General features: G+C 36.5%; 1 protein-coding gene across 1 annotated transcript; it reads right to left on the bottom strand.

The window, feature by feature from the left end:
* Positions 1-4003: 4003 nt before the first annotated feature.
* On the bottom strand, positions 4004-23487 carry DDX1 (DEAD-box helicase 1). The gene is made up of 26 exons (XM_083828262.1): positions 23385-23487; positions 22075-22126; positions 21026-21089; positions 20349-20378; positions 20003-20099; positions 19138-19185; positions 18907-18990; positions 17894-17977; positions 17375-17451; positions 16015-16087; positions 15828-15904; positions 14911-15025; positions 14306-14444; positions 13422-13482; positions 12223-12321; positions 11446-11535; positions 10713-10901; positions 8249-8300; positions 7696-7842; positions 6948-7039; positions 6289-6361; positions 5867-5939; positions 5714-5756; positions 5393-5488; positions 4620-4740; positions 4004-4329 (listed from the first exon to the last, which is right to left on the bottom strand). The coding sequence occupies exons 1-26, from the start codon at positions 23398-23400 to the stop codon at positions 4199-4201; spliced, it is 2223 nt and encodes a 740-aa protein (XP_083684388.1). The 5' UTR covers positions 23401-23487; the 3' UTR covers positions 4004-4198.
* Positions 23488-25185: the final 1698 nt, after the last annotated feature.

Below are 25185 nucleotides of genomic sequence, written 5' to 3' on the forward strand. Positions count from 1 at the left end.
TACCTTAACAGTCTGGTAAGCAACTGTGCTCAACAGACAAAAGGTATATTCATGAAGAATATGCTGAGTTTTCCAGTACCAACAATCATTATGAAAAACTGTGTAGTAGTTTCATGATATTCAGTGCATTAGTCTTTAATATATCACTGCTGCAAAGAAGTTATGCAAATTCTTGCCAACCTCCGCTGACATGTAGCAGATTACTGCATCCTTTTACTTCATTTTCTCCATCTGTGGATCTCAACACATTTGCAAGAAACCAGGAAATATGGATAAAGAGCATGAAAAGTTGTAAAGTTAAAAATTATTTTAATAAAAACTGATTAAGAGCTCTCCCATCATTCACTAAATGGATTGGTAGCAGCTTTGCTTCCAAGCAAGTTGTCAAAGAAGTTTGACTGTTAAGAGAAGCTCTTATAAAAGCCATAGGTTTTCTTCTCCACACCCCTTGAATATCTTCATTTTGTCCACTAGCAAGTGCTGGTGTTAATAGTAGTTACAAAAAGTTTATTTAAATGTCCCTAGCTTTTACACTTTTCCCTATCTACAAACAGAAGGGTATGCACTCCTCAATGAAGAGTTCACCCTTTGAACTCACCACCCCATTTTCCCCCTTTCTTATATTTATCTAATCTACTTGAGATGCAGTTGTTTTGCTAACTGGCTTAAGTAGGAGCCCAGCTTATTGCATTATACAGATATTCACATATGGAAGTGACCACAGGCCAATTACCTCTTCAAATAGACTAGGCACATTTATTTGTATGTGTGATTCCATAAACATGAGACCACTGGAGTATAAGTTTGTATTGCCAGAAGCAATTTTGCCTGCTTTCACAGTAGCAAAATAGAACCATACTTAAAGTGTAAGAGACCAGTGAACTCCTGCCTTTGGAGTACACTAAAAGGGGGCCCCAGCTCAGCAATTTGGACGCTGAGTGGCAAACACCATCTGTATCCTTTTCCCTTCCATAAAAGGAACCTTTATAGGAGTGTAAAGGAAAACAAAGAAAGATTACTACCAGTAGTTATAAATACTCAGATAGTTAATCATCCTATAAGAATGTGAACTCTCAAGACATTGTGCTGAAGCAAATCAGTCAAAAATACAAAGCTATTGAACAAGGGTGCTCCAATAAGTAAATAATAAACTAAAAAAGACAAAGAAAAAACTCACACTATCCCAATTTTCACATGTTATTAAAATATACCTAAGGGAAAAACAAACCCCCACAAACAAAAAGATAGACCTTAAAAACAATAGCTTCTTATTTTTCTTAGACTAATATTTAATTTCACATATTTCCCCCTTTTGGTCAGAAATGCCAGAGCACAGCAAGCATACCTACATGGGATTATTTTAGAGCTCCAGAGCCAGTAAATTGTGACAAATACTTCCATGGAGCACTTATGAAAGCCTATCTTTCCATGCTGTTTTCAGTTAGACAGCCCTAGAAATCAACACTGAGAAGAAAAATAAACATAGCTCTAGCATGTACAGTAGCAAGAATTAGTGTTGTATCCAGACAAGGAATGAGCTATTTAAACCAGAAGTTAGTGGATTAACCATGCTAGCAGCTTAAAATGCATGTTTATTCAAGCTGAAACAAGAAGTCAGTCAGTGAAGCAAGAGCCCTTCATTGCCAGTTTGTACTCCATACAAGCAGCTCTAATAGCTTTAAGTTCTTTTTTGTTTAGGAGTTTGTTTGTTTCTACGGAAAACAGAAAAGGGGGAATATAATTGACCCAATTGGAAGCAGTAGGCTGCTATACTTGCGGCTTCTCTAGCCATACATGAAACACCAGCACCACCAAGAGGTAGTCAATGGTTAGTTAACAAAAAAGTTAGCAAAAAAACATTGAAACCCCTCCCTCCCCCCGAACTTCTACAAATCTAAAGCAGCCTACATTTATATATATACACAGATATGCCAGTACAAAGACACACAATAAGGCACTCAGCTTCAATAGGCAAGTACCTACATTTTAGCTACTCTAGCTACAAATGGCTTATTGCTTACTGTTACTAGGTGGTAAGGCGTATGTATTCTGAGATAAAATTAAAAGACAAACATGCCAGTATTTCATGACAGGGACCGTTGTCTCAAATTATTTTAGTAGAATTCCATTTGGCTGTCTAAATGTTTCATTTAAAAAAAATCTGAGGAAGTTATGCTTTCCCAAAAACTCGTTATTTCCCCTGTAGTAGTTTATGATAGCAGTAACTGAAAATAACAGAACAAGCTATATCCCTCAAAATTTAGACATCTCATCTAAATACTTTTCTTAGGGCAGACTGGATTTTCTGTTGAGCACAAGTTACATTCTCGATCTCAATTTGAAGTTTCTCAACCAGAAACTCTTTCCCTCTCTTCTTCCTTCTCGTGCTACAGCCCTTGAAAGAACATCAGCAAAACCCTCCTGGAGAAGGGCAAAAAAAAAAAAAAGTATGGATTAGGGTACTTCAGTTATTTCAGCTTCTACACCAACGAAATACAAGTTTTAAATAGACACTGGTATACACCTAAAGCCACTTTCAATTTTGAGTGAAAAAGATAAAACTAAATAAAGCAGTCCTAAATAATCAGTGACATCATATGCTTAAGTCTGAATACTCAATAGCCAGCTTGAAGCATATCAGCACTGAACATTTTGCATGTTTGTTATAAATATTACTCCCTAATAAAAAGATCAATGCTGGTAAGATTTTGACTCCATGTACCTCCCCCCCCAACCCCATCCTCTTCCCAAATTTGAAAGTTATCTGAATTAAAGTGCACTTTAATTGAACTAGGTAAATTAGGCAAAACTCATTTTCACACGATTTCAATCTGTAAGCATGCATCACCTGTTTTCTCCTGTATTTGAAATTATTTAACACTGCAATAAATTGTGGTTCACATATGATCAATAGATTTAATTACATTGGCCTGATGAGAAAGGACTAACATAACAAAAGTTAGTCCCAAATTCAAATGCTAAGTTCGCCACCACCACCCCCTTTTTTAAAAATATATTAAAGGCGTTAAAGGAAGGACTTCACCATTACCAATTTATGATCAGGTGACACCAGTCACAGCACATTCCATACTGAAATTTACTCAACTTAGTGAGAAATCTGTGTATTTTATTAAGCTAGCTAGGACTCTCAGTCTATCTTCTCCAAATAACACTAGGGGGATGGGGGCATTTCTTTACTCAGCGGGAACTTAATCTGTTTTTTACAGTTTCCTGAAAGCAGATTATAGGTTTTTTGACTTTTGTGACTAGAACTCTTCACGAAGAATGCAAAACGTTAATTCTCTTCCTGGTTATCAGGCATTCCCAATGACCTTTGATGTTTTAAGTGACAGAATTTGCAGGTAAAGTCACTGAAGTTTTCTTAGCTATGATCTGGGGGAAATCACTCGAGAAAAACATAAGTTAAAAAAAATCAAATTAGACAATAACTTCATCTGAACAAATAAAAGCTACGTGAAAACAGTGTGAGAGGCACTGAGTACTTTAACCTATACTACTTCATGACAGATTTTCATGCAGACTTATAAACTGCTTTGATACTAGTGCGTTCCTTCTGTATAAACTCAAAATAACGTAGAGTTCTTTGTACAAGATCAGCCATACAAATTTAAGACATCAACTCAGAGAAATCCAATCTTAGAGAATCAAAACTCTCAGCCAATATTTTGGCTTTGGGATAATTCAGTTTCAAATGTATACTTCAGGAAGTTGTTTTTGTTTTTATTTTTATTTTTTTTTTACTTCAATATCTTAAATATAAGCAGCAATCTACAATTGAATGCACTTTTAAATAGCACAGCATTAAAAATGACAGTACAGAATTAATGAAATTATTTTTTACATATACTCCGTAAAGAATTAAACTGTCTTAAAGATTCACTTAACTATACTTGTATTATCAATAAATCAAAAAGCTATGGAAAGAATGATTCTGCAAATTAACTCTTGAGGAAAGACAAAAGAAAATCAACAGAAACCATTCTGTCTTTGATTTCTTTTATTTTATCAAGACAACAGCTAATACAGAGTTAACACTGAACAAGCTGTTTTATCATGCAAGAAGTGTATTGAATTTTAATCCTTTTCTTACTACTGCTACTCAAGAGACAGTACAAGATTTTTGTATTTGTAGGGTAGAACATTTATTAACTCAAGCCTTGTCTCAAGTGTGACACAATCAGAATGTTCTGAACAGCTGGTTAGGAAGATAGCCAAGATGCAAGAAAGATGTCTGAGCCTCCTTTTCAAGGGCAGCCAACTCTTGTACTGTAGGTGCCAGAATATCCACATGGCCTTTATAGAGTCCACCTGCCAAAAAAAAGACCTAGTCTAAGTGATGTGTTCAAAGCCATTTGTCAGCAGAACTAGTAATATTCACCAACAGTCATTCAGAAAATTAAAAAAAAGTTTATGCCTGTTTTTATATTGTTTTTAAACACACTTTGCCTGCTTGCAACCCATAGGCTGTATGTAACAAATGCACAAGACAGCAAAGAATTAACATTTTTTTTTAATCTATCAATTTGTCATTATGAAGCGGAAAACCAAAAACCTAAATACGGTATAGCAGTGTAACTCAAAAGTTTTTTATTGCTTACCACCAAGGGCTCTTTTCTGCCCATATGTAACTTTCCCGTCAAAGTCATCTACTGGCACTTTTATGTCTGGTTCAATTTGGGCAATAGTGCAGTTTAAGTGTTCTTCAATCTCCCCCAGCAACTAAAAGAAAAAATAAATTAAATTACACTTATGCTCTAAGACTCCAGTTATAATAGTTTTTTTTTTTGAATGCTATTCAAATAGCTTCAACAAAAACAGTATATAGGAAACAAAGTGGGCGTGGAGACTGAAGACTAATTTTTTTTTCCAAATTCAATAAATTACTGAAAGTATAATTTGCAAAGTTTTCTAATTTCTCCTTCAAATTGAACTAAAGTTATATACACTCCGAAGATAGATTTGTACTTCAACTGAACAGTTAAGACAGGGACTATAATCCACAGTCTTTTAGAGGAAATCAGAGTCAATCACAGAAAGGTTTGGACTGGGAGGGTTCTTAGAGATCATTTAATTCCAACTGCGCTGCCATGGACAGGGACACCTCTCTCTATACCAGGTTGCTCAAACCCCATCCAACTTAGCCTTGAACACTGTCAGGAATAGGGCATCCACAGCTTCTCTGGGCAACCTGTTCCAGTGCCTCACCATCCTCATACTAAAGCACTTCTTCCCAATATCTAAATCTACCCTTTGAGTGTAAAACCATTACACCTTGTCCCATCAATACAATCCCTGATAAAGAGTTCCTCCCCAGTTTTTGGAAGCCCCCTTAAGGTACTGGAAGAACATTATGGTCAAGCAGAAGTTTTACCTGCATCTCATTGTACCATATAGTACAACCTCCTTCTTCCTTCAGTCTAGTATTGTAGCATCCTTTTCCACGACTACTGCATACATGATACCAAACCTAGAAACAAGGGAAAACAAACTTTTAAGCTTTGAGAAATAGTTTAGCATATTCATTTTTATAGTTCTAGCATGGAAAATAATCCAGATATCTTTCCAGAGTCCCTTTCAGTTAAAAAGGAAAGAAGCAGAAATTTTTCAATGCAGGCTGTTAAAGTCAGGCATCAGCTGTGGATGGAACTTCAGTAAATAGCATCTGTTCAATTTTACTTTGGAGTATAATTACCTTTTCTTTTTCTTTTGCCACAAGGGAGATTGCCAGACCCATCCTGAAATAATGGGGGGAAGAAAGAGAAAAATGTGTTTCAACAACTATTGCCAACTTATTAAAAGCAAAAAGCACAAAAATGTACTGCGTCTACTCCGAACACATACATACCTTTCAGCTCTGCCTACTCTCCCAATTCGGTGAACATAGTTCTGTTTTTCATCAGGGAGTGTGACATTGATAACTGTAGAAGACATGATCCATGTAATGTGTGTGCATGTGTATGCATACATAGACACATTTTAAATACATGAGCTAATGTCACAGACCACATAACTACAGTAAATATGCTTTTGATCACTGCACTTCTCCTTAGCCCGTATACACACTATCAAATGTGAACTTAACATTCTGTTACAGGAGTTACAGGTGTCATTACTCACCTGTACCACCTACATTTAAGGCTTCCACCATAAAATTTCTTCCCCATAATTACTTACCAGCCATGTACCCGTTTTAATTAGTTGAAAGGACTGAAAATATATTAAAGCCACATGGGAATTCAATAGCTTAGTTTAAAAGTTATGTCTTACCATAGGGAACACCATGAATATCAATTCCTCTAGCTGCAACGTCTGTGCAGATCAAGAAACGGACATCTCCCCTCTGAAAACAGTTATAACAAGCAGTGAACTAAAACCGAATCAAAATCCAAGCACTAAAACAGCAGCTCTTCCTGTTTACTGCACCTTGAAGGTTGAAGGCACATCTATACATTTACAGAATACTCCAAATAAAGCTCTTCTGTAGTACAATAGTTCTTTTTGAACATGAATGGCTTGTCCAGTTTACATCTTCATTTTTCCCAGCAAGATAAGGCAAATATAAATCAATAAATGGCTTAAAAAAAATCAAACCCAGTTTAATATTTAAACTATCATTTGATTTGGTTTTTAATATTCAAGATCCATTAATTTAAGAAAATAACAATCTGTTACAGAGCTTAAATTTAAGTCTATTTAGAAGTAAACATACCTCTACCCTATCAATGAAAATATCAATGAAAACTCAGAGGTCATGTTAACTGAATATAGATTTTCACCTAAAGAAACTGCATCTTATAATTTTAGGAAGTGAGTTATAAAACATCCAAACCCAATTTAATTTAAACTGAGGGGACATATTAATGTACAAGGTATGACTTGAGATATTAGGAAATGAGGGAAAAGCCTGCTAGAGTCTGCTGCATCACCTTAAATCTTTCCAGGTTCTGTTTTCTTTCTTGAGGTTTTCTGTCACCATGCAGACACACACATGAGAACTGATGTCCCTTCCTATCAGGGCCTGAAAGAGTTACTGTGCATTAATAACATCATATATAAGGTATGGCACAACACGATATAGCAAGGAAAGAAGTACACATGGGGAAAAGTCTCAGCTTGGGGGAATTTCACTTGATTTATCATCATAAAACAAACTTTCAGTTACTGATACAGGCATTGGTAAAAACAAAATAATTAAACACCTTTCCTCCTCCCTCACCAGAAGGGTTTTGTGCAGACACTTCCTCACCCCTTTCTAGTCTGTCTTTTTTCCCCAGATACATCTCTCTACCTTTCTCCTTGTTTGTCCTATTTCAATCCTCCTGTGTGCTCTCTCATATTTCTCCTTCTATGTCTCCTCATGTTTGTACTTCTGTGCGTCCTCACATTTCCTCCTGTGTCTACAGCAACTACCTCTCATTCTTACATTTCAGTAGAGGCCCCATACACCTCTCTTATTGGTTCAAATTTTGGTGCACCATGGGTTGTTTCTGTCCATTTCAAAGCTGCCTAGAACTGGTATTCATGGCCTCCTCCCACACTGGGCTAGGCCCTATGTTAAAAAACTTGGGCACAGTCTTACTGGTGTAGTATCTGAATATCAGTGACCTTATCATAAAAGGTGTCTTTAAAATAAGCAGGAAAGGGAATAGAATAGAGTTCTGGTGAAAATACTACCTCCGCCCTGTTGGATGAAGTATTGCTCCATATTATCACAATCTATTTTTGTCCTGCAGAAAATAATGGCTTGGTCCATCTTGTGTTCTTTGATTGCCCGAACAGTGTACTCTCCTTTTAGAATTTTGATAGCTTCAGACCACATTTCTAAGTTAAAGTAAAGAAGATATTTCAATTCAATTATTTAAAAATACAAAGAGCCATCGAACAGCATGCATTTAAAGATCCTCTAGCCTTTAAGTAGACAGGTAAACATTTACTAGCAGAGCAGGTGAGCTACACCTTCAGTTTTTTCCCCTCCCTTGTCCACGTACCCCTGCTCCAAGGTAATATAATACAGAAAGAACAAAACCACTCCATTTAAGGTGATTTATAAACAAACATTTCTAGTTTACCCATCTGAAAAACATGTATTTAAGTCTACTACATAAACCTAGAAATGAAGATTGAGGAGCATGCCTCAAGACAATTATCTAATATAATTTAGCTTTATTTCACAACAACTACAAAGGATCATTTCACAAGCCATTATTTAACATGCGTTGCAGGTTACCTGGAGTGTTAGCACCAGGACGTGTGTTATCTTTTGCATGTACTTCATCAGTCTAGGAAAAAAACAAACAACCTTCAGCCACTTGATTGTAGCAGTAGCTAAACCACATTCGATCACAAGAACAGGGGGAAGAAAACCTACCACTAACTACTTAGAATTTACTCAATGTTTTTATAAAAACCTGCATCAGCCTCTCAGCTCTGCAAAAACTTTCCTCGATCAACCCATTAGTCACTAAAAATCCTCCTTCTGTTCATCTGCAGGACTTAAGAACCAAATTCCAGACCCAAGACCAGCTGCAATTCATTTATCCTTTTGAATGGAATCAATTGTTTACACTCAGTCCTGAAATTTCAGGTATTGTGACTGCTTCTAGCTAAGAAATAATTTTAAGTGAAATTTAATATCCTAGATTTCTTTTTAAATAAAATAATCAAATTGATGTTGTTCTTAATCATCTAAAATGCTTAAGACAGCACGACTGGCTCCATTACATAGAGATAACTCAGATTCCAAAGTTCACACTAAACTTCCACTATAAGTTAAGAAAAATATTCAAGCATTAAATATGTTGTTCACAATACTATAACCTAAGAACGTAAACATTAAAGAGCCATGAATTTAAAATAAAATATCCTTTCAACTAACTGTTTTGTGGATAAGACAGCAGAAACAAACCAATAAACATGGCAAAGATACTTCACCCTTTTTTAGTTAAGCAACTAAGAGCTAAAAGATTAATTTGAAATGTAGGCATGTGTTACCTAAATAAATTTTAATTAAAAAAAACAGAAACAAGTAGTAGCGCTATCCTGGATTTTTGTACATGCCTATGAAGTTCTTCAATTTATGAATAAATTCATGCATGGAATGGAAAAATCCCTACCTCTTTAGAATGAGTTCAGGGGAGATCATTAGACAAATTGGTTTTCTGCTGTTACATGCAAAATTTTTAAGTCACATGAAAATTTCAGTTACTTGAAATCCTTCCAGTATTTACAAGACATATTACCTAAAATAGTTTTCTTAAATATTTGTTTTCACTTCAAACGCCAATTAATTCATCAAGACAAACAGATTTAAATCCACAAAGAGTACCTTGAAGAACCAAAACCTCACAAAACAGAATCACAGAACGGGTGAGGTTGGAAGGGACCTCCAGAGATCACCTAGTCCAACCCCCCTACTCAAACAGGGTCACCTAATGCACGTTACACAGGATCACATCTAGGCAGATTTTGACTATCTCCAGAGAAGGAGACTTCACAACCCTCTCTGGTAAGAGTTCTGTCTCACCTTAAAATAATAACCTCAGAAGAGGGGGGCAAGGCACAAAATGTGTATGTACCTCCCATGGCAGACAAGACTGAATTTTTCTTTTAAGGTCAACTGCCTTTGAGAACCTCAGACAATGAAAATCATTCTAGCTTTATGGGACAAGAAATCCTCACTTGGATAAGGTCCAACAACATACTAAGCAAAACCAAGTCATTAGACTACACTTCATGGAGGAAATACTGAACTCCATTTAAGTTAAAAAATTACTTTTCAACCTTACATAATTTCATGCTAATCTAAGCATTCTGTTCTACCACCAGACAAGTTAATCTACCTTGAACTAAAGTTTTGAATATAAACACAAAGCTTGTTCATATAATAAAAAGTAGTAAAATTCTTCATGTAGATCTAGATCTGAAAGCAATGGAATAATCATTGCTAAATCATAAGAAAATGGTTGTTCCTATATTTTTCCCTATATTAGAATCAGATATAAACCTAAAATCCAAGTGAAGTAAACTCATGTTAAGACTTTACCAAAACACTCTAATAGACCTGACAAAGGAAAGTTCCAGAGACAGAAAGGTGTTAAGAAAGCCTATGGATCCTAAGCACACATGAGTTGCTAAAAATGAAATATAACTCCAGGTTATCAAGAACTTGAAAACCAAAGGCTTCAACAACAAGCTTCCCATCTGAACAGGTATCAGTTGAATGCAGAATTTAAACCCAAGATTCAAATGTAGTTTGAGATTAAATCCATTCCTCTAAAAATTGCTCATTTCACATACATCTTTCTGTAAAGTGCTTTTTTTTTTTCTTCCTCTCAAACCTATGTTGGGAAGTTTACCTGTCTCTTGTGCATGATGAGAAGAACTAGTGAAGCTACAGACCATTAGCTGTGAAATGACTGAATAAGCAGTGTGGTGCCATTGCTCTCTACCTCAAAAAGGTAACGCTACTCCATCAGGATTTTCCCCAATCATGTTCATAAGACTGTACCATTAAAAAACAGCGTTGTGACATTACAAACATCAGGCTGCTAACTAACATGGAACAAACATTTCAGAAACACTGAACTTTCAATAGCTGGCAAAGATCCTGCAACACTGGGCCTCAACTCTGCACATTAAATAAGTAAACACTCGCAAACAAGTAATCTAAGTTCCACTTATAAACCACTTACTCTGATATGATTCTTGCCAAGTCTTTCCCAGAGTTTATCAGCTTTTGGATTAACAGGCACAACTACATGGTGTACAGTTTCAGGGACAGAATCTTCTCCTTTTAGATCAACCCAGGTGGGAAAATGCATGATCTTTTCAGACAGCTTTTTCACATCAAAAGAATGCAGTGTTGCAGAACACACGATCACCTGAGAAGAAAAAAGCCACATGAATACCAATGAAGATCAGATTCTCCTAGAACAACAACAAAAAAAAAAAAAAAAAAAACAAAAAATGAGTAGAACTGGAAGAATGTTATGTGGTAGCTGAACAGCATACTGCAGCACAACAGTGTCTCCCAAACTGGCTTTCCTCATCACAGCATCTACTCTGCTGATGAGTCAAGACAAAGTTACTCAACTATTCTCTTAAAGAAACACAATCATTTAAGAGGAAGAAAGCAAAATTACTAAGAGATGATTATTAGAGCATTAGAAGGAGTGTAAGTAGCCACTCATTTTTCAGATACATTTGTATCATGTAACCCAAATACTGATAGACACTGGACTTCTGATCTAGGATCCTAAAAACGTGCGCTTGCAAGCAATTACTGAACCCAGTGAACAAGTGCTACTTGTGGACAAGAAGTGTAACAAAGAATAAACTACTTCAAAGAAGAAATGTTCCATACCATGCAACAGTCAACAACTGAAAGCAGCGCAGACCACAAAAAAACAAGAACAAACTCTATACCTGAAGTCGCTTTCCATCTGAAGTTATCTGAGGAATCTGACTATGGATCCTGTTTATGAAGTCTGAATAACCTTGGAGAAGAAGGCCATCCTACACAGAAATAAAATGAGAGAAAAAACTGCAGTTCTTATTTGCCAGCCTACATACCTCAGTCAAATAACCAACACACTTGTAGTCTCAGAGTTCTACTCATTTAATTAGCTGAACAGATCAATGTCTATCCATGACATTACTACTACTAAGGAGGAAAAAAAAAGGAGTATTTACAGGCACAGCTGCTATGCTTCAGAAGAAATTAAACATCTGCTTCAGCTGCTTCTCCTAGCTAATACTCCCGGGCACTTTATCTATGTGAACACTCAGTTATACTACAAAGGATCAAAGCAAGAAAGAGGCACTCATTCCACAGCATATTGAGCAGGACATATACTGGCTTCAAGACCTGCTGGGTAATCAAAAACGCTTATCTAGTCTTTGTCCTTTCAAGTTTCCTGAACGCTGTTGCTGGACAGAGACAGGGACTGACTTCACTAATCTTATAAATACAGCCTGAAATACATTTCTCTATTGTATAAAATTCAAGCAGCTTTACAGAGAGGCAACAAGAGAAAGGTGTGTGGGTTACTACACTTAGCAAGGAGATTAACCTGGACTACTCTAGAAGTAGCTAACTTAAGCACCAAATGCTACAGAGGAATGTTGTTTCATTATATCTTTTAATGTATGTTATGCTGCATTTGAGAGCAGAACTTGAGTATCATTTAGTTCTCTACATACAGCTTCATCCAGAACGAGGAATCTAACTTGAGATAAGTTAAGTTTTCCTGTTGAGACCAGGTCATCCAGTCTTCCAGGAGTTCCAACGACAATATCCACCTATGAAATACAGAAGAGAATTAACTGATCCCATAGCTAACTTGGAGGCACCACCAGCTTTGCTTAAACTTCAGTATGCGAGACAATCAGCAGGGTGATGTCCTATTTTCCATGAATTATAACCACAGATTGCTAGAATAATTTGTACTAGAGGGACATCTTGTGGTCATCTGGTCCCCATATGACATGTATCACAAGCAAAGGACAACTTCCAATTTGCTTTAGAACTCTTAGGACCCTGCCCAGTAAAATTTTGACATCTTCAAGGGCAGAGATTCCACAAGCTCTCCAGGCAACAGATCTGATTTTAAATAGGAATAAAATAAATTCAAGTATATTTCCATAGTAAGAGAGTTAAAGTCTACCAACCATCGAAATAGACTTAAGATTTTGCAAGATGGAAGGGTTCACCATCACAAATTTATCATATAATCATTTAGGTTGGAAGAGACCTTCAAGATCACCTAGTTCAACCCATGACCTAACACTAACAAGTCCTCCACTAAGCCGTATCACTATGATTCATATCGAAGTCTAGCAATCTTCTAGTTCAAGCCTGCTTAGGAGACAAACTCCTGATTTTGGCAGCTAGAGACATTGAAAAAACTTCATAACAGTGATGCAGTCTCACTTTTGTGCCTTGAATAAAGGCACAGCTGTCCCTAAGGGACAAATGAATGGACTGTACATTCCATGCTGCAGAAACTAAGCTGGTTCCTCCTGTGTAGGATTGTTTTTTGGTGTAGCTTGAACTGGACAATTGCAGACCAGTTTTATTTGCATACATGTGAAGACGTTAGTAAGAAATCTGTCTCTATCCTGATAATTTACAACAAATATTAAGTTACACTTCTATTTTAAAATTTTCAGCAGTACTCAAGACCTAACAGAACTTGATCAAATACCATAAGCATTTGTAGTGAGAGTTGCCATGGAAATGAAGTGAAAAAAGCTAGAACAGCACAATATGAGTTTGCTATCAGCTGCACGGTCTCTTTTTAGCAGGTTTACAGAAGTTGCAGGAAGCATTATTACTGTTCACCATGAGTTATTTAGAACCTAAACTATTAAGTCATATGAACAAAAATAATACAACTTACTCCTTGTTCCAGCACAGAGAGTTGATCTCTTGCAGCAACCCCACCAATAATCAGCAGTTCTCTGAAACAAACATTACATCAACTTATTTTGACATTTGGTAATTTTTTGTTATATTCAGGAGAGAAAGTATCAGGCTGAAAATTGATTCCACTATTAATAGACAGTGATTAACATTTCTGAACAGTAATTAGGAGCAAAACAGTAAAAAACCAAAAATTATTCCTCTTATATAGCATATGGTACTTCAATTTGAGCAGAGAAAGTTTTAAGTTGTATTTTAATTCAGTTATTTCATTGTTGTTGTATTAAACACTCAACTAATTTCACCGTTCGAAAAAGGATCTGTTCCTTAAAATCTTAAGCAAAAATTCACTTAGTAAGTTCCTTGTATTCTTGAAAGCTAGCAATGCAAATACCCAAGCTAAATTAATCTTACATCATAACTTGTCTCTCCCTCTCTCCCTATTACTACTAACACGCAATACCATTAATCGCACTCTTGTAAACTGACTGTACTTCAATACGTAGACACTTCTTAATTTTTTTTTTAATAAGCACAGTTTAAACAGGAACAACTTTAGACTAAAGCATCCTGTAGACAAACTTTTTTTTTGTTTGGATTGCAACCCCATGCTAGTAAGTGCAACATTTGTCCTGTGAACAGTGTAATGTGAGCAGAGCAGACCTTGTATATAGCCATCTGTTGGAGTCAGACTACAGCATAAGAATTAGAAGGTTCACTGGTAGCAGGTATTGCTGAGACTATTATCAGTAGCACTGCAGATTAAGGTCCACGTAGCAATGAAGTGGAACACCACCCACCACCAAGTCATGTCCATGGACAATGTCATGAACACAACCTAAGTATCAGATGCACTGTTACCTTAATTTGGGATTATCAACATATTTTTTGAACTGCTTCACATTGTTCAAAGTTTGTTCTGCTAGCTCTCTCGATGGTTCAACAATCAACGCTTTTGGAGCGTTTGGAAGGTTCTGTGTTTGAACCACTTGTGCATTTCCTAAGATTAAAAAAAAGCAATTAGAGACATTTATTATTGTAATAGAGAATTTATTATTGCAAACAAACTTGTGATTCTAAATATTCCATAAAAGGGAAATGTTATTGTTTTAGATTAATATTCAGAAATTACAAATAGGTCTTGCCATTACAATGGTATACTGGTCATGCAACGTGATTTTTATCTCAGAGCTTAAAAACCAAACACTTCTTTTTTTCCCCTCAAGTAACTCATTTAAGAGAAGTTTACCTATCTGATGCATTTCTAAATTCCAAGCTTAAGACCACTTGCAATTTAAATTGAAGACAACTCTGAAGACTATTGAAAAAGCTCTAGTTTTGCTACCACTACAGTGTTAGTATTCTAAGACCCTGAGTACAGCAGAAATTAAGAAATTAAAGTGATCAAAATGCATATTCAGACAACCTGAATACACAATGGAAAAATTTAAAAGGTCAAACCTTACCTGCATGTTGTGATTTCACAACACTACCATCGGGAGCCTTGCAGAGACCAATATAGCCATCTTTTGGTGGAAACTTGAAGTCTTCTTCACCAAAATTGAACTTTAACTCAGCATTCTAGATTTCAACAAAATCGTGTCATACAGATTCAAGAGACTACGTAAAACGAAAGACAATTTCACAAGTATCTTCCCCCATGAGAAACCAGCTAGACAAAGAGGTGTGCATGGAGATAGGGAAAGTGGTGTGTTTTCCCCTCCCTTCACATTCCCCTTCCCCAAGAAGTCCAAAGCCTGCCAGACAGTTTGTGCTTTGTTCTAGTTCTTAAAACTCTTTTATTCTACATCAAAATATTCTAACACTTACAGATATGCTGAAACATTTTTATGATTTTTGTTTTATTCATATTTGATGACTAAGCATAACTAAAAAACAAGCCAAAATAATTTTTAGGTTTGTACATTTCTCTGACCACCAAAAACATGTGGTGAGCCCTTTGCTCATCATTCCAGAGAGACTGAAAAAAACAAAGACGCTACTAGATTTACAGAATATTAAGAGCAAATGAAACAGGAAACTTAAGGGTTTAGGCAGACCACTTATAACTTTAGCACTTTTAAGTTACTTTCTTATCTCTGTGGAATCACACTATACTGAAGTTTAATAAAGGTAAGATAATTCTTGCTCCAAGCTATTCTACCCTTATGTTCAAGTTTTGGTATTTCATTTAATTAAGATATTCAGTATTTAGCTTGAGCAGTCCTCAAAGCTAACACACTGATGATCACTACAGTAGTTGATTACTAGTGCACAGAAGGAAACAGAGTAAAAGTGTAACTACGGTAATTGTACAGTAACTGCTCTACCAGAAATAGAGCAGTTTTCTGGAACTTGCACATCTGTGATATTCTTAAGTTACCTTCAGTACACAAGCTGCAAAGAGTGCCTGGTTCCTTATGTGTGGTGGGATTTCAAACGCAAGGCCAAGGTCTTTCCCTGAAAGTAGGGGGGTTGTTCAGTCAGACTCTGCACATATGCACATCCTCCCTCCCCAGCCATGTGAGCATTCAAGTTAAATTCCAAAGAATAAAGTGAAGAAAACTTACCATTTTTGGAAAATTTTATTTGTCCTTTATCTACATCTAGATAACATCCAATTGTATCATGCATAGTGAATTCCTATAATGAAAAGAAGTTTGTGAAACTAACAAATTTTGGGGGTTATTTAGTGTATTAAGAAAACAGTGCTTGCATTCTGCCAGCTTTTACAGTCTTCATATTTCTCTCTACTAAACACTTACTTTCAGGAGAAGCAAGTTCTATTTTTATCCCAATACTACTATCATAAACAACATTCACATTTTTGATTACACATCTTCAGTAAAGTGCCCAATTTATCTTAGATATTAAAACTTTTATTGCAGCTTTAGATTTGCTCAAATGCCTTGACAATGATAAATTCAAGTCATTTACCTGGAAGAATTCTGTATTATGAAGACGTGCATTAATCATGAGTTTAGTAGCCAATGTAAAACCAAGTTTAGAGCATCAAAACACTAGTAGAAATCTATCTTCTGACTACTGAAAAGATTAACTCACGTAGGAGGTACTAAATGTATGTTACATATTTAAATACTTCATTTAAATTGTTTAAAATTTTTTCATTGTAATGGTATTTAATGAAAGTTTATATACTGTGAAGTGCTTTTCAAGTTCAGCAGATCATAAGTCACTTATAAAAAACTGCAATAGCTGTAAAAGCAGCAAGTTTTACAGTATTGACAATTTGCTAATACCATAAAAAGACATTTCTACTGCGTTCTTCATATTTATGTAAGCCACGCTTAAACATTCATTAACAAAGAATGCACAGCACACAAAAAACACTGCAGATATTTGTGGTAGACGTTTTCAGAAGATTACATCAAGATCACAATTTTCATGATATATCCAACTAACTGGCAGAAATAGAGCCTGACTAACTACACCTTACTGGCACTGAAGTATGTATTTTGAGGTTTTTAGAGACTTCAATTGCCAGTATACAGGCTTCAACGCCCTTACTTTGACATTCACCAACGCATATAGATGGGATGTTGTTATTCAAGTTAACACTAAAATAAGTCAAGAAATAAATCCAAGAGATCAGTTAACCACTAACCTGTAACACACAGAAGAGCTTTATCTTCTAAATAAATCAACATCGTTGTGGTCTAGCCACTATCATAAATCCAACATACTAACTGCTTTTGTTAGATCTGGTTAATGTGCTTTTGTCCAAAAATGCTTTGAGGTTTTATGGTATTTTTGCTTAGCAACTTTACCTTAAAAAGTTAGCACTGCTAGGAAAGACAATTGATTGCTATAGCACGTAACCAAGACAAAAAAATTCTTATAAAAAAAACAACATGAAGAAATTTGAGAAATGAATTGCAATGTTTTTATCAGTAAGTAATTCAACCTTACCTCACCATAGCTGTCAAATTGCTTGTTGTGAGATTTCTTACCAGTGCCACCAAATCCAAAGCCAAATTTATCAGTGCCTGAAAACAATGCACAGTATGACCTTTTATTGTTTGGCTGACAGTTTACATTCCCTCCCCCCACCTCCCTCCAGCTCTTCTTTGTCCATTATCATTTATATTGCCAACTGAAACATTTACGATGTAAATAATACTCAGTGCTAACTGAAGACTCCTAGTTTTGATGTATTCTAAAGTAATCTTTGTACCAGAATACTGATTGATTTTACTGGTCTCTAGTCATCTTCATAAAAAGACTGAAATAAAAGCAAGAAAGTCACAATAACCATAATCACCATCTATACAGACTTCTTACAAGCAGAAGAAAATTTGTACAAGTTTTGAATTCACTGATATCGCTGATCTTCCCAAGTAGTCCCTTCTCTGCAAGAAGAGAGCAGGATTCCAGCCATTCCATAGTGTCTATAGGATTCCAGTAGATCCACCTTATGAGGAAACTCACCCAAATCTAGTGATGCCTGCATAGTTGACCAACCAACTCTGCACAAGCCTTGATCATGACAAGACACTTCATAGTAGTATTTTCCTTTAAGAGAAAAGAGATCAAAAAACACCTTAATTTCAATTTCATTGAGGTGGTTCAGTTTGGCAGTCCAGAATCACCAAACGTCTAACATATCCAACCTCTGCTGTAAGTCATAAAAGTTCCTACTGTGTTAGGCTGAAAGGGTTCTGTAGGTACCTATGTATCTGGATGGAGAAACAGGCATTGGAAAACAGCAGGCCTAAGAGAGGAAAAAAGTATGTGCTCAGAGGTAGCGTGTGAAAGTCTTCACAGAACTGGTAAGCTAGTGAGATACCTGTGGTTCTCCAGAATCCACAGCATTTGATTAAACTCAAAACCCCAGAGGTCTGCCAAATCAGTGAAAGACCACCAGCATGCACTAGCACTGACAACTTGCTGTGTAACTTGAACCGTGTTCAGTTGGTTGCCACGTATAGACAGACTACAGGACTGTGTGTACACCTGATAAAATCCGACCACTCAAGGGTCTTTCTGAACACCCACCTAGAATTACTGGAGTCAGTATGACTCTCTGCTTCCAACTAAACAATTAGGATTGGCCTCCCAACTGTTACTCCAACCAGATATGCATGAAATCTGTGCATGCACGTTCCTATGGGGGAAATAATCGGAAGTACTGTCTGGATAGCTATTTCCTATTTATAGCATCTTAATAAAATATGTTCTAATGAACGCCAGTTATGAATGCATCACCTCTGACTCAATCCCCTATCAGGAAAATGCAATTTACAAGATAAGGAGAGAAAAATAAACTAAAATATTTTATTTGCCTTTCCAAAGTCTTCAGCTAGCAGTAAATTGAGTAACAGCACATTTGCTTAGATAGACTGTAAATTTTAAACGCAACTGTCTACATTAACAACAGGAGATAAGTGGGTGTTTCAGCTGAGATTTTTAGGAGCCTCTGAAATACATTGTTTTATAGCTACCTTTAGTCACGCCTCTAGTTGCTCTGCATCCATGCCATTCTTTCACTTCTCTGCTTTGACAACACAGACCATCTGATCCAATTGCTGAAAATGACAAGACAGTTTGAGTTAAAGAAAATGCTTTTTTAACAGCTTTTTAAAGAAAGCTTTGTACATTTTATTTTATTTTTTGTTTCACAATGTGAACATCTCAAATACAAGAACAATTAAATCAGCATTAAGACAACTCACCAAAGGCTGATCCTCTATCATATGGGTTCATCTGCCATTTATTGAGCACTAAGTTTGAAAGACAGAAACAGAAAATTCTTTAGAGCAACAAGGTAAGCCTGGGGAACTCAAATTCAAATTTCACATTGTCTCTGCTATCTAGCTTAATATTTTGGGAAGACAGCCTTATTCCAAATCAATTCAAACCCTCTAGGTCAGCAAAGGCCTAAAAACTTAGGTAGAGAAGCCTAATGCAAAGCTACTCTATGCAAGTTTGAATTATTCCATTAAATACAGCACAGATTAAATTGCTTAAAAATACAACTGAAAACAATAAAGACACTTATAAGGTAAGCCAGAGTGTAAATCAACTGCACTGTCAACACTGCAGCAGTCATTATAACTAAGATGAAAGACTAGAACTTCCATTAACATTTTCAGAATTTCGTTATTACAGTTATTGTTGGTGACAAGTCTCAATCTATAACTATTATGGACTGAACACATTTACCAGCTTTCAAGTCGCAAATCTGTTTAAAAGGACATATGTATTAGACACTTGCATACTGTGAGAATAACACCATGATTACAATCCATACTGTATCAGCAGGTTCTGGCCCTGCATATTGCCATCTCAGTTCAACATTTCCGAATTCAAATCTGTGTAGTCCAATGCATCCCAGTTCTTTCCATGAACATCATTAAATTTATATTTGTAATTTTATATTATCTGAAGTAATTGTATTCTATTCATATTACCCCAAATTAAAAAAAAAAAAAGTATCTGTTTAATGGCAAGGCAGGCTACCTTTACTTTGTGGTGTTATGGAACTGACATGAATTAACAGCAGTCTGAACTTTAGAAGTGGGATAGATGAAAGCTTACCTGCTCCGCCAGTTTTAATAGTTGCTTTCCCTTTCTTCCCTTCCATCTGGTCCTTCAGTGTTTCATACACAATCTGGATAACTGGAATGCTAAAAGCCTAAAATATAATGTTATTTTCCTTCCACAATCTATATAGGTATTTCCATATAAGCAGACAGTCTAGTTTTCAGTTGCAACATACATGGGTTAGAAACACTTTAAGACATACCTAAGCATATGCTTAAAAACATATTCAAATGTATACATATTCTCTCTGTATGCATACACAAATATATACTATGTCCCTCACCACATAAATACTTTTACTATCTACTACTTTCTATTAGAATTAAATTTGATTACTTACACCAGTTTTTCCACTGCCTGTTTCTGCAGCCTACAGGAAGAAAAAATTAACAGCTTAATCAGTTACAACTTTCACAGTAAGGATTGTTCTACAGTTCTATTTAATGAAACTATAAATTAAGGTTACTTTTACCTTTTACTTTTCTTTTTTTTAAACACAAAACCTTTCCAATGGACTTGGAACATAAAAGCTCCCAGAATTCACCAGGAGAGCTATCTATATATGTCTGAGTTCTCAAGGTGCTACAGAAGATTATAGGAGGCATTACTCTGATTATGGAATTGAGAACAGATCTGCAGAAGGCATGATAAAATCAGATATCTTTAAGGCTATTGAGACTGAAGCACTTGTTGAGATGGTACTTGTCATGTTCCATGCAGTTCTGTGTCAAGTGAAGAGTAGAGTAGATGGTATCAGTTAGCTTTCACTATCATGTAGCAGTGCCTGTCAAACTGTCAAGTTGTCAAAAACTAAAGCCTAAGAAGAATGAATTCCATCTGCAAGAACAGGTGGAAACAGACCAGAAACTCAATGTTTTTTAGTTCAAGGATGTATTTTTCCACTTAAGAAGGACAAAAGAGCTAGCATAACTACAGAGCCCTCTGGAAACAATGCACAAAGAACATTCAGGCAAAAGACACAGGCTTCCTTGGAACAGGGCTGTCCTGCATACATACCATCAGCACATCACCACCTCCCAGGATCAATGGGATAGATTCTGCTTGAATATCTGTAGGAAGACTACAGGAAAGAACACATTAATACAAATAGAAGTTATCAGAATAAAAAAAAATATTTTTGCTTACACAAGAACTTAATAGACATCACTTCAATGTATCAGTCACACAAGGTGAAAGTTATTCTTCCTGGTTTGCTGCTAAGGAAGTGAAGAGGTACAAATTTACATGGAGGGTTTGGAGTAGGTGATGCACTTTGACAGGAAGTGACAAGTGCATGCAGTGAATTCAATTGCACCCTGACAAGAGGTCTGTATCTTACCTCACTATGCTAATGACAAAAGGAAAAGATTAATTATTGATTCCCAGATTTCCTCCCTTCCAGTATGGTTCACTTTTAAAGCCATTTACATAGCCCTCATTTAGAGAATTCCTACTTAATACTGGAAAATAAATTAAAGAAATAAACGTAACTAGCATTTTGAAACCATCTCAGCAAATTAATGCCATGTATACAGGAAAAGAATTACATAAATTTAGACTGTCCATACAGATAACATTCATTCCAAATGACAACTGAAAACAAGCTTTAAAATACTGAACTTCAACCAAATAAGCAAGTAACACCAGGAAGGTGTTACTCTGGTAAAATAACACACTCAGTCATCAACCCTGAAAAAACACAAATTCAGCCCACAGTTTGGAGAACACTTACTGAAAACGCATCATTTAAGTGACAGTAATTTCATATAACAATCCCACAATATATAGTAAATAAACCAGAAGCACAGGGACTTTTATCAAAGAAATGACACTGAAGGATAAGCTGTCATACTTTGCTCGTCCAAGCTTATGTGTTACCACCGCAGTTACAGTTTGTGATCTTCAGCCACTCACACTATGAGGAAATACAAGAGATGCAGCAATGCTAAAAGGAAACATATATCTCTGCTGTCACATTACAAAAAAAGTGGGTATTTTAAGAAGCATGTGATACATTACTGAAAAGCAAATTAGATTTTGCCAGGCCCAAAGGTAAGCCTACTTACAGCCAATCCATCTCCTCCACTGCTTGAGCTATCTCAGGCATAACACCCATTTCTGTAAGACAAAAATAATTAAAAAAAAAAAAAACAAGCAGTGTTAGTTACATCAACATAGCCCAGAAGAAAGTGTTTACACTCGGAAATTTTCAACTACAAACAAAAAAAAATATATATATATATAATGTTCTTTAAGCAAATTTTTACATACTAGTCTTCACACTGTCACATGCTAGCTTTCCACACCCGTTGTACACACATGCAGAAAGCCAGCACATGACAGTGTGTATACATACACACCAAGAACTTGGTTGACATACACAGATGTATGCAGCCAAAAATCATTCTTACATTTGCTATAGTAACAGGAATATCATTAAGAAGTGGGGGAATGTTTTATTTGTATTATTTTCAGAAAGCTTCAGTTTTCAAGTATTAGTTTTTACTCCTAAAGCCTCAGACAACCCACATAATCAAAAAGCTTTTTCTTAGCAACAAAAATTACTATTAATTGCAAATTAAAGATAAATCCCTTAAAATTCTTTCCACTTTTAATACACTTCCCATTTATGCTGATTAAGTTTTTCTAGGGTGTACTGAAATAAAACAACTAGCAATGATGCTATGTAAGTTTTCCTCCACTATACAATAAAAATAAACCTATCCACCACCCAAACTCATCTCCAGGTCTAAAGAAGGAACTTCAGCATTTTCTTTGATCATGATGTACAGTGATTGGTTGTCTGAGTGTGTATATGGGGGGGGAGCGAATAGACAGCACCAATAGTGATGTGTACTGCTTCAGGAATAACTTCTTACATTACGGTTTAAACAGATATTTTAATCATGACAAGACACTGTGGTTGTTTAGTCTGGGGAAGAGGAGGCTCAGGGGAGATCTTATTGCTTTCCACAACTACCTAACACAGGATGGGGTTGTTCCTAAAACGTTTGGAATCGCTGCAATGCACAGAACACTTGTCATAAGCCTCCTATCATAGAAACGACCCAGATTAAGGAACCAGCCTTAACTTCCAAACAGCCCCATTTACCAGGTGCACCCATGCCACAGACCCACAAAACCCAGCAAACCCATTAGGGCGAGAACGCCTGCGGGCCTGCCAAAGCCCAGGCAGCCAGAAGAGCACCTGCGCCTCCACAGGCCTGCTGCGTAGCAAGGCACGTACTGCAGCGAGCCCCTATCGCCCACGGGGAACCACCTCCTCCCCTCCACCCCCACAAGGCCCCGTCAGACCCAGACCCCTGAGTTGCGTCCCAGCGCTTGGCCGCCCCCGGCCCTACCCCTCACCACGTACCCGAGAACGCCGCCATCTTGGCACCGTCAGTGCCCCCGTCCGCAGAGCGCAGGCGCAGCACAGGGCTGCCGCTTTATGGCGCCGGGGGGCAGCAGGGAGCGCCGCGCCGCGCGTTCCGGCCCCGGCCGCTTGTGTGTGCATCGCGCATATGGGTCCGGGCTGCTACGTGGGGAAGGAAGGAAGGGAGAATTATATTCGTTGTCTGTGGATTTTAAGTTTTTAAGGCATACTCAGGTCGCCTGCTCACGGCTTTCTCACCTTTCTGAAAGCCTGCCTTTTTTTTTTTTTTCCCCCTTCACATAAAATCTCAGCTATGTTTGTGATACCAGGCCTGGTATCTAGAGGTGTACACATATTAAACCATAAAGTGCCCGTTTACAATAAGAATCTGTTTTACATTTACATACAGCATTGTAATCTTCAGTGACTTTTGTTGTAATTCACATTTGCACAGTTTTCTGTAATAAACATAGATGGTACAAAGCATTCTGAGTTTTATGTGTACAGAAGTATCTTCACACATACATAACGTGTATCTTCACACAGATAACACATGGGTTTATTTTATAGACTTACAAGGATACATTCTTCTACAGTTTTTACAAAAGTTTCCACACATTCTTCACAGTCTTTTGCCAGGATAACTTCTAGAGAAGTTAAAGGCAAGAATCTCTGGGTTGTTACTGTCAAAATAAAATTAGATTCCAAATTAAAAACTGTAGCTTGTACCATCGCAACGCAAAACAATAGTGCATTTGTCTACTACAAAACAATAGTGTATTTATCTACTTTGTACGTGCTAAGTGGAAGGCAAAGAATAAAATATTACCTACCATTTTCAATTGTGAGCAGTCTTCTAAGGCAGTCCTCTGAAAAATACATTTGGTTTAAAGAACAAATAAATGAGAGCATCTCTGACAATGTAGTTCTCTTGACTACGTGTTGCAATCTGATTACTCTTTTTGTGTGAAGTTTTATTTCAGAACCTTTTTAAAAAAATGTTCACCGAGCCCTGTTTATTGTTAATTTATAATGTAGAAAATGTGTTGCAGAGAAAAACACAACAGGTATTTTATATCATCTGTATCATGACAGCTTTTTCATTTAACAATAATTCCTTTGGGAATATCTTAATTTGATATGTTTCCTTTCTTCCACTATTCCCTGTATGTTGATCATAATTTTGCCTGGTTTTGGATACATGACAAATCCAATCATTTTTAAACACAAAGATATGAAAAATCTACAAAGAGGTTACTAAACGCCAGTTAAAACTAGAGTATGGGAGCAAAAGCGGCAGCTTGTGATTTTATTTTAGTATTAAGAAAGCTTTATGAAACAGACTGAAGCCTTAGTTCTTTCACATTTTTCACAATTTATAAACATGTTCATCTTTATTTGCCTGAAATAGTAGAACTCTGTGAGTGCAAAAGAAGTTTCCGGGGCTAAAGTATTTAAGATAAGCTCTGTGTAACAGATTTCTGCATTTATCATTAAAGCCAGAGGAAATTTGCAAGAAATATATAGTTTTTGCTATTTTTTAATTTGCTCATTTTTTGTTTATTTTTCATGTTCAGCAAGGGTTTAATTAACCCATTTTGCCCTTGACTACGTTCTTTGTTTCTTCATAGAATCATAGAATGGGTGGGGTTGGAAGGGACCTTAAAGACTACTATGTTAAATCTCACTATCGGATTTTGGACAAGCAGCATCAGGCTGCAGTCCCAGGTATTTTCCCTGGGGTTCCCTCTCTCTCCCTCAGCAAGAGGCACCTCTCCAGAGCCCCCCTTGCAGCAAAGGC

Source organism: Anser anser (genome assembly GCF_964211835.1).
Source record: "Anser anser genome assembly, chromosome: 3".
NCBI classification, from domain to species: domain Eukaryota; kingdom Metazoa; phylum Chordata; class Aves; order Anseriformes; family Anatidae; genus Anser; species Anser anser.

What these genes read in the sequence shown, in the direction of transcription:
- DDX1 (XM_083828262.1), bottom strand. An exon ending in TTGCAGCTTGTGTACTGAAG is followed by an intron (nt 15,026 to 15,827) that starts GTAACTTAAGAA and finishes GTTGAAATCTAG; the next exon opens with AATGCTGAGTTAAAGTTCAA. An exon ending in TGGCAAAAGAAAAAGAAAAG is followed by an intron (nt 5,489 to 5,713) that starts GTAATTATACTC and finishes CCTTGTTTCTAG; the next exon opens with GTTTGGTATCATGTATGCAG.